Source organism: Rhagoletis zephyria, unplaced genomic scaffold (assembly GCF_001687245.7).
Source record: "Rhagoletis zephyria isolate East Lansing unplaced genomic scaffold, Rhagoletis_zephyria_1.1 Rzeph_scaffold_00998, whole genome shotgun sequence".
Classification (NCBI taxonomy): Eukaryota; Metazoa; Arthropoda; class Insecta; order Diptera; family Tephritidae; genus Rhagoletis; species Rhagoletis zephyria.
Genome location: NW_016158082.1, coordinates 71,370 through 80,986, shown reverse-complemented (window position 1 = coordinate 80,986; position 9,617 = coordinate 71,370). Strand labels below are relative to the sequence as shown.

At 32.6% G+C, this 9,617-nt stretch overlaps 1 protein-coding gene and 1 long non-coding RNA gene across 4 annotated transcripts in view; both read left to right on the top strand.

Annotated features, from left to right (window-relative positions):
* Positions 1 to 662: 662 nt before the first annotated feature.
* Positions 663 to 1,871, top strand: LOC108362383 (putative nuclease HARBI1). Of its 3 annotated transcripts, none has more exons than XM_017615317.1 (3): positions 663 to 882; positions 1,042 to 1,147; positions 1,214 to 1,871. In XM_017615317.1, exons 2-3 carry the CDS (start codon positions 1,113 to 1,115, stop codon positions 1,782 to 1,784), a joined length of 606 nt encoding a protein of 201 aa, XP_017470806.1. In that variant the 5' UTR covers positions 663 to 882; positions 1,042 to 1,112; the 3' UTR covers positions 1,785 to 1,871. The 3 variants fall into 3 exon arrangements, with proteins under 3 accessions (XP_017470806.1, XP_017470805.1, XP_017470804.1); XM_017615316.1 differs by having other exon boundaries at positions 988 to 1,147; XM_017615315.1 differs by having other exon boundaries at positions 934 to 1,147.
* Positions 1,872 to 6,867: 4,996 nt separating this feature from the next.
* LOC108362382 (uncharacterized) overlaps positions 6,868 to 9,617 on the top strand; it is a 3,583-nt gene continuing 833 nt past the window's right edge. Inside the window, exons 1-2 of the long non-coding RNA XR_001847454.1 lie at positions 6,868 to 7,204; positions 7,372 to 7,556. This is a non-coding gene — a long non-coding RNA (uncharacterized LOC108362382). The remainder of the gene's footprint in view (positions 7,205 to 7,371; positions 7,557 to 9,617) is intronic.

Here is a 9,617-nt window from a genome sequence, read left to right as displayed (position 1 = left end):
CAAATAGCTTACGTATAAACATCGAATTCATATTACAACAAACACATCATTTTGACATAATTGTCATGACAATATTGTCCGGTGTAAACACTAAGTAAGGCCATGATTCAATAGGAGCGTTCCTTATCTCCCAGAAATAGTCAGAAAAAGTCCGAAGTAGTCAGATTTAGTCCAAAAAGCGTTCCTTAACTCGGAAATGACAGCTAAAATGACAGAGCAACACCTAGTGAGAGTGACTCTCATCAGTCCGAAGTAGTCAGATTTAGTCAGAAGAATTTTTTCTGGCAAAATCCTGAAAAGTGTCAAACTCAACTAAATTTAAATTAACGGAAATTAAAGAATATGCAAAAAGTGAGAATAATCTAAAAAGTAAAAAAAGTAAACTGAAATTGGAAGGAGGCAAAAAATAATTGATATAGTAAGTGTTTATTGTGCTTGTGCTTGTGCTTGTGTGAATGTGTTTTGTACATACATTTTCATTCTTATTTGACGTTAGCTTTGTTGTTGCCATTCTTTGGACTAAAAATTTGGTTTTTTGCGTTCCTTTACTTTTCCTGTTATTCTCTTTTAGTGAGCGCATTTTGTTTACGCTCTGGCATTTTGACACTTTTCAGATTTTAGTCCAAAAAGATAAGGAATGAACCTAATAATACAAGATTCGATAAACTGACAGTTGTCTATTACTATGTTTATACGTAAGCTAGGTAGGTACGTAAGATGGTAGGTGAAAATTAATGTTTAGTAGGCAAGTATTACGCATAAAGATTACCAGTATCAACCTCAGCTCGACATGGGACCACCACATGTTTAATTAAATTTTTACTTTACATTATAAATCACTTTTGACGTATCTATCGAAATAAACGTTACGCTTTGCTCAATGTAAGAACTTAAAATTAATATCAAATTTTAATCTGAAAACTTTATGCAAAGTTTCAGATCGAGCACTTTACCTTGATAAATAACTTTTCTCTATACGATTAGTAGATCGCTGGGGATAAGCGCCTTGTCTTAAAATAATATATAGAAATTTTTGAATAGGTTCACACATTCCGGTTTTGCCACCATCTAAAGGATATTTGGACTACATTAATCGCAAAGGATGGCCATCGATGGTAATGCAGGCTATTGTGGACGACAAATATATGTAAGTAAATAAATTTCATAAGATTTTACAAATGATTAAATTGTAATGTGGCATTTCTTACTCTAGGTTTAGAAATGTAAGCATTAAGTTTCCTGGAAGTGTTCACGATGCGACAGTATTTAAGGAGCCTGGTATTTACATACATGCATCCCAAGTAATTCCACAATACACTACCATGATTAACGATGTGAGCACACCCCTAATGCTGGTAGGAGATCCAGCATATCCATTGCTTTCGTGGCTATTAAAACCCTATACCGGTTCAGTTACACATAGGGAGGAATCATTCAACCGCAACTTGAGCTCTGCGCGTGTGTGTGTGGAAAACGCTTTTGGTAGGCTCAAGGGAAGGTGGCGCTGTCTCTCTAAGCGCACAGATATTTCCATCGATATGGTTCCTAAACTTGTGGTAGCTTGTTCAGTTCTTCACAAATTTTGTGAGAAACAAAATGAACCCTATTGCAATAGGTGGAATCACTTCGAGGATACTGCTAATATTTACTCTCAGCCTAATGATATTACCTGCACAAGAATTATTTCTGACGAATCTTTCGATCCAAAACATATAAGAGACAACATCAAAAACTACATGGCAAATAATTTTCCGTTGCGTGAAATCAGAACTAGAGCTGATTAGCAAGAATCGATCTAAATATGTACATTAGAGTGGTCCTTAAAAAATCAAATGAACGATTTTTTTCAGTCTAAACCACTCAATCGGTAATACCACGATCACAGATATCACATATAAATTTTGGTTCCGATTGGAGACGGTTAAGGGGTGTCGTATAGGGGACAAAATTAACCGTCTCCAATCGGGACCAAAATTTACAGTAGCATCGACGTAGGGGTTGAGGCTTAAGAAATCTGATGAACAACTTGCTTTCTACATTCAAGGACCACCCTAACGTACATATATATGTACGGTGGCTAAAATATAAATAGGGAAGAGACAATTTAGAAATATTTGCCTATTTTCCTTTCGTTAATATAAAGCTTATTGTTTTTTATGAAACTATAAAGTATAGCATGAAGTAAGGTTCTTCAACACAAAGTATGTTCGACAATTTTTTTTGTGTGGAGAAAATGAGCAACACTTTCAACAAAACTGCATACCTAGAATTTTATTTTAAAAATTTTGAATAAGTTAACATTTTTAAAATTCCTCGAACATTTCTAAATGTTTGATAGTGAGCTATACCTTCATAAAAGAATAATAAACATTAAATCAACGAAAGGAAAAGAGGCAACAATTTTTATAATGTCTTTGTCTTTTCAAAATGTGAAAAACGGAGTTTCGAAAAATTGTTGGTAGATACCTACCTATATATGTATTTGGAAAATTAATTTCTCAAAAACTAGTTTGGAAAGTTGTTATTAAAAAAGATTGGTAAATATTAATTAATAAATGAGCTCATTTCAATGCGTACAGGTATTATTCACTTCAATACATTATAATAAATAAATATTAAAATTAAATTTCAATTCATTCAAAAAAACTAAAATTATTAGGCACAGCTATTCAGTCTTCGGGTTTAGTTATAAGTCTGTGCTATCGCTCAATCCATCTTAGTCCGATTTTCGTTAAATCTACGAAAATGCGATCACTGAATCCGATTTCGTACGAATGTATGTATTCAAAGTATAAGGTTCGTTCGTAGCTATTCGCATTCAGTAAGGGCATTTACGTAGATTTGACTAAAATTCAGACTACGAAGGATTCAGTGATTGCCCTGAGTGTTGTTAAAAAAAGCTTATTTTCCCAAAATTTGTGGGCTTAGTCTAGTCTTTTTACCGCCTGCGGCAAAACCATATAAACGCGACATTTTGACAAGTTACTTTCGTTTGTTTAATGTTAATTAATTTTTATAAAAGTATAGCTAACAAGACCGATTTAAAAAATTCAAAACTTTAAACTTTTCAATTAGAATTTCTAGAAAGTTTGGAAGTGCAAGTGTGAAATTGGTGAAAAATTTCTTTGATTTTTAATAATTTATTTTGCTGATAGTGTCAAGCATTTTAACGAAGAAACTTCTCACTTGTACTTTATTGTACAAAACTTTAATAGGCTACACATCTTTATACCAAATTTTCTAGAAATTCTAATTAAAATTTGAAATTTAATGAAGCTTTGATTTTTCCAAATTTTCGCACAAAGTTTGTGACATGAATTTATATTGGCCTTGTTAGCTACACTTTTATAAAAATGTAAATTAATGAACATTAAACAACGAAAAGAGAATCAAAGTCACACGTTTCTATTCTTTTTTCGCAGTCTGTATGCATTCAATTTACGAGTAAATAATGGTCTTGTTTATCTATTGAGAATGTCCAACAACATCTCTCTCGTCTCTCTGCGATCCTCTGCCATTATTTCTTTTGTTTCTCTGAGATAGTCTGCATGTAGCCGACGCTGCTCTTCCAAAAATACATCATTTTCCTCCCTGATCATTTGCATTGTAGTTTGTTGTGATTGCTTAAAATCAGCAGCGATATCAAGCAATGCCGTTTGGATAGTGTTTCCTTAAAAAACCAATGAAAGTTATTTCGGATGTGTTTGTTGTAATATGAATTCGCCGTGTTTACAACAAACACATCATTTTGACATAATTGTCTTGACAATATTATCTGGAGTAAACCCTAAGTTACAGTATGTTCACTCGGTCATACATACATGCCATCTAGTTGGCGATGTACAAGTGAGTTTAGCGATGAAACCATTGGTGATTATTCTGGCCATTATTTTCACTCCTAAATAATCAAAATTATTAATTAATAAGTGAATAGATGGCATCGAAATATCAAAAAATACATGAAACCAAATTAAAAACGCAGTCCGGTTTTTTTATTTGTTTGTTTTATTTGTAAAAATAAATTGTCGAATATTAACTTAATTTCGCAAGCTTTTATAGAGCTCAGACAATTCTTCTAATTTTTCATCGGTTCTGAATTTTCGTCGCCAAAAACAAATTCCTCAACGCCGTTTGGTCCTTCTGCCTCCATTCCTAGGTTCTGTAGTCACTGACTCCACAGTCGGCCTAAGCGCACTGGCCTAAAATTTTTTCTTCTCTATCGACATAGCGTTAAAAAGGTTTTTTTGCTCATTTTTTTATATACAAATTGAATACACTGATTTTTAATTATTGTTTCTTTGAATTCACCGACTTCTTCTATATTTTGCACCACAGCAAGCAATGAAGTAAAATTTTCTTTAATGTATGTATGTATGCATGTATGTGCATATGTATGCAAGCGTACAATCGATAGTTTTTTTTTCGATATAGTCAGCCGTTTTTTGCAGGGTACTGAGTAAATATCGCGAACACTAAAAAGTATCGACGAGCTAAAAACTTTTCTAAGTAAAACTAAAAAATTTTTTAAGCATTATGGTGCATTTACATGGTATGAAGCCATATGAACTGTTGATACGCTAAAATAGAGGGACTACATGTTCTAATGAGGAATTCAATGATATCGAGGGGGATGCATTTAATACATTTTTTCATATGAAAAGTTATGGGGAGATACTGCAAACATACTGTTGTGATACTGTTAAGCATATGAAATTCTAGCAAATTGAATTTTCATACATCTTCCCATAAAAAGTTTAACAGATGCAGAGATACCAAGGAGGTGTTTTCCCATTTTGATGCATTTTTAATATAAAAATCCACCGAAAAGGAGGAAAGCGGTAACTCCGCCATTCACATACATGTCAAAGGTATGAATTTTAAAAATTAAAAACAATAAACAAACAAATTCTTCTCAAAGAAATTCTTTGTACTAGAACTTTTTGAATAGAAGCAACTCACGTATAGTGGACAATCAAAATACAAAGCACTATGATAACAAACTTAAAAACAAGACATTACAGAACATTTTAATGAGCCTATATTTTCCAAGCTGGCAAAGAAATGAAAATGTGTATTTTTTGTTTTTTACACAAAGACTTGCCAAATATACATATAAGTCAAAATTATAGAAGGCATGTATACTTCTCCCTTTCATTTTTTCATACAGTTTATGCTTCTTTCTGGCTTTTACAAAATGCAGGGATACCGCACTTATTTCGGTACAATATGATCGTAATTCGAAATCAAAGAAAAACATCCCACGAAAATGTTTGCGATTTTAGAACAATTAGTGTATATTTGCAAACTACTGCAAAGAATGGAGTGTCATATCTTAAAAGGTTCAGAGAAATAACGAAACAAACAAACATTTTATGGTCTTATATTTCCTTCACACCGCATTGCTATTTTTTCTAACTTTTCCTTTTGTTTAGCGCTGTAACCGCTTAAGTTATGTCTTTTAACCCTTTCGCTATTTTGATGCCATATGGCGTCATGCTTTTTTGAATACTCACAGATTTAATTGAGCTTATCTGAAATTATAATTTTATATGCAACGCTGTAATGGGAAGTTTTATAAACTATATTTTAATACGGTATTGTTATTTTTATCCTTAGTAGATGAAAAATTTCAATTTTAAAACTTTACTAAAATATCGATTTTCTTCTGCTTACATTAAAGNTATTTTTATATTCTGAGTTGTTTGTGGTAATTTTTTAGATTTTAGATGGGTGATCAAAAGAGAAAGCTTCTGGAAATATTTTACAAACTACCACGCGCGATTATTAAAAACAAAAACGTCCAAACACAATGACATATCAGTCATGGGACAATACTTTTTTCGATTATTATCGATAAAATTAGAGCCGACACTGATTTGTTCGTGATTTGGTTCTTGGTTTAAGATAAACTACGTACTTTCAACTTAATTTACTGAGAGACTTTACAAGGCGAAATTACTTAGTTTGTACTTAATTTATGCGTAAATTAAGATTGACCTCAAAATTACGCTAATGGGAACATAGTTTTAGACATAAGGAGAAGCGATAATTAAGTTTAAAAGAGATAACCGTTTTTAATTAGGACATGTTTTATAATATATATATACATATATAACATATATATTATGTCCTATAAAATATGGGCAACCTTACATACGAGGTTTTGAATTTTTTTGATGTGCGGTTTTGTACTTTAAACGACGATATGTAGAAGTATTGCATACATATTTTGGAGCCTTTTCAAGTATAAAATCCATTGAGAAACGGAAGAAAACGGCATCACTATGATTTCAACTTATGCCAAATGTTTCGTAAACAAGCAATTCTGAACAAAAAACTGTTTTTCCACAAAGATGTTTAAATGGAAGCATTAAAAAATTTGGTAAAATTGCAATCCACTCCACAAGGCTTTATTGGCAGTAGGTCCTTTTTAAAGCACATTTAACAAAAAAATAAGCTATTAGTTTCGAAGTTAGCACAAAATGAAAATGAAAATAAAAAACATATTGCACAAAAACAGCTACCCGCACGCGTTAATAGAAAGATTATTACAAACAACAATAAACCAAATTCGCCAACCGAGACAAAACACCGAAGTACAGCCAAACAACACTAACAAAAAATACATTGGGGTGACATACATACCAGGACTTACAAATAACCAAGTACTCCGAAAAACAATAAAAAATGAGAATGTGATATATGCACACAAGCCCCATAACACAATCAACAAATTGTTGACGAAAACCAAAGACAAGATCGAAAAGGAGCAACAACACAATGTAGTGTACCAAATAAAGTGCAAGGGCAATGATAACGAAAGCTGCAATAAATGCTACGTAGGCACAACAAAAAGAGCGTTAGGTATAAGAATCAATGAACACAGAGCGGACGCGAGAAACAAAAAGATGACAACAGCACTGGCTCAACACTTAACAACGCACGAACATATAGCGGACTTCGGCAACACAGAAATTTGGACATCGAAAGAGGAGAAAGAAGGAGAATGACACTGGAGAGCCTACGAATACAACAACAATTGGACAACGCAATCAACTTTAAGGAAGACGTCGACAACATGAAGAACACATATGCAGCCGTACTAAAACTAAAATATAAATAAGAATACTTCAATAATTCTTCCTAAATGTTGTATTACCTTCAATGTGTGCAAATTAATGTAAAATTCTTGTCAATATTTAATGTGAGTTTCAAGTGATATTATGTGTGTAGATAATTAGTGTCAAGTATACATGTACATATGTAACTATGGTTTTGTATATATGTATGTATGCAACTATTATTATGTTTTTGTTAATCATGGCTTTCGTTCGTTCTTCATGTTTATTTTTTATCGTTTAAATAAAACAGACTCCCTGAAGATGACACGAGAGTGTCGAAACGCGTAGGAGGGACAAGGGAAAAATATAAGCATTTCGCCTTTTACTCCATCGGCCGAAGCAGCTCCAACCCAGCAAACAAAATTCATTGGAATTTGGCCCATACAAAGACAATTATTACCATCGGTGAGCAAACCCGAGAAAACAACTAAAAAGGTAAACAAAAAAAGTAAACATGAAGCAATTTTACCAACATATAAGACTTAAATACAACGACGAGACATGCTACATAATAAAGCAATACAACAAAAACATGAAAAAATTGACAAAACAAAAGGAGAGGTTAAAGTTCCTACTAAGATGTAAGGACTACGGTATCATTCCGCCCCACTTACAGGGTAAATGTAGAAAATTCTCACATTGTTTCAAACTAGACACAACCCGACGTGAACTTATTAAACTAGAACAATGCTTTCTGCTCAAAATCCTCAATTTAGGAATTAAGGAAACAAATATTAATATAAAAATAGTCACAACCAACATTAAACATGGGGAAAATTTACTGAAAATCAGACTTATGANATTAAGGAAACAAATATTAATATAAAAATAGTCACAACCAACATTAAACATGGGGAAAATTTACTGAAAAGCAGACTTATGGAAGTAGAATACAAGAAAATAATAGAAAATCAGAAACAATTTTCTAATAAAGTTTCAATAGACACGCAGAAACTACATGAGAAAAAACTAGATGAGCAAATATCAAAAAATATAACAAAATTTGGCATAAGATTTAATGAGGATTGGTTTATAAATAAAACAGATATTCCCATGCCTAAGTATTCCCGTTGGCTACTGTCACTTGGAGGCAAATTCGTATTGCCGGTGTCTAAGAAAACATGTTCCCCGATACCCATAATTGCCGACTTAGAGCAAGGCATACAAGATATTACTGACGAAAGGGAAAAAGATGCAACAAGAAGCAATATCTCTGCAAGAATCAATACATTCTATGACAGATTAAGTAACAATACGAAAGAAAAATTTATATTGAAAACGTATGCAGACACCAGAAAATTTATAGGTCAACACAAGGAAGAAATAATAATAACACAAGCAGATAAAGGAAATAAAACGGTAATGATCTACAAAAAGGATTACGAAGATAGAATGAGGGAATTACTGAATGACAAAACAACATACAAAACCATAAGAAGTGATCCTACCCAACAATTATTGAGGAAAAACAACAATATAGTAAACGACTTATTCAAGCAGAAAAAAATTGACGTAAAACAAAAATTCCACTTGACATGCACAGCAGCTAATGCTCCTAGATTATACGGACTACCCAAAATTCATAAAACCGGTACACCTGTCCGACCAATATCCTCGTCTACAAATGTTCCCTGCTACAAATTATAGAAGTTTATTGGCAACATTTTAAAAAACATAATCTCTGACGAATATAATATAAGGAATTCCTATCAACTGAAGGAAAATCTAAAAAATATTACTATTGAAGAAGATGAAATTTTAATATCATTCGATGTCATATCACTATTTACGAATATCCCGATACATTTAGCCATACAGACAATTATGAAGAATTGGAAAAAATTAGAGAATTTTACAAACATTACACGAAAAGAATTTCATACCATACTCGAGTTTTGCTAACGGGATAACAATTACTTCAAATACAATACCACCCTTTATCAACAAATTTATGGCATGCCAATGGGTAACCCCTACCATAGCGGACATCGTACTTGACAAAATATTGGACGACAGCATAGCTGAACTTAAACAACACGACATACATACAAAATACATAAATAAATATGTAGACGATATGTTTGCAATAATTAAAGCAAAAGACGCGGAAGACATACTAAAAATATTAAATGCACAACATACAAAAATACAATTTACAGTCGAAAGGGAAAAAAACAAGAAAATTTCCTTCCTAGATGTAGAAGTGCATAAAAAGAGAAACCGAATTCTGCTGAACTGGTATGCAAAATCCATTGCATCGGGGAGATTGATAAATTTTCATTCCAATCACCCATGGAAACAAAAAATAAACACCGCTGCCAGTCTTATTAGAAAAGTCCATCTGCTCAGCGACGAAGAATTTACAGAGCAAAACAAACAGGAAAATAAAAAACATATTGCACAAAAACAGATACCCGCACGCGTTAATAGAAAGATTATTACAAACAACAATAAACCAAATTCGCCAACCGAGCCAAAACACCGAAGTACAGCCAA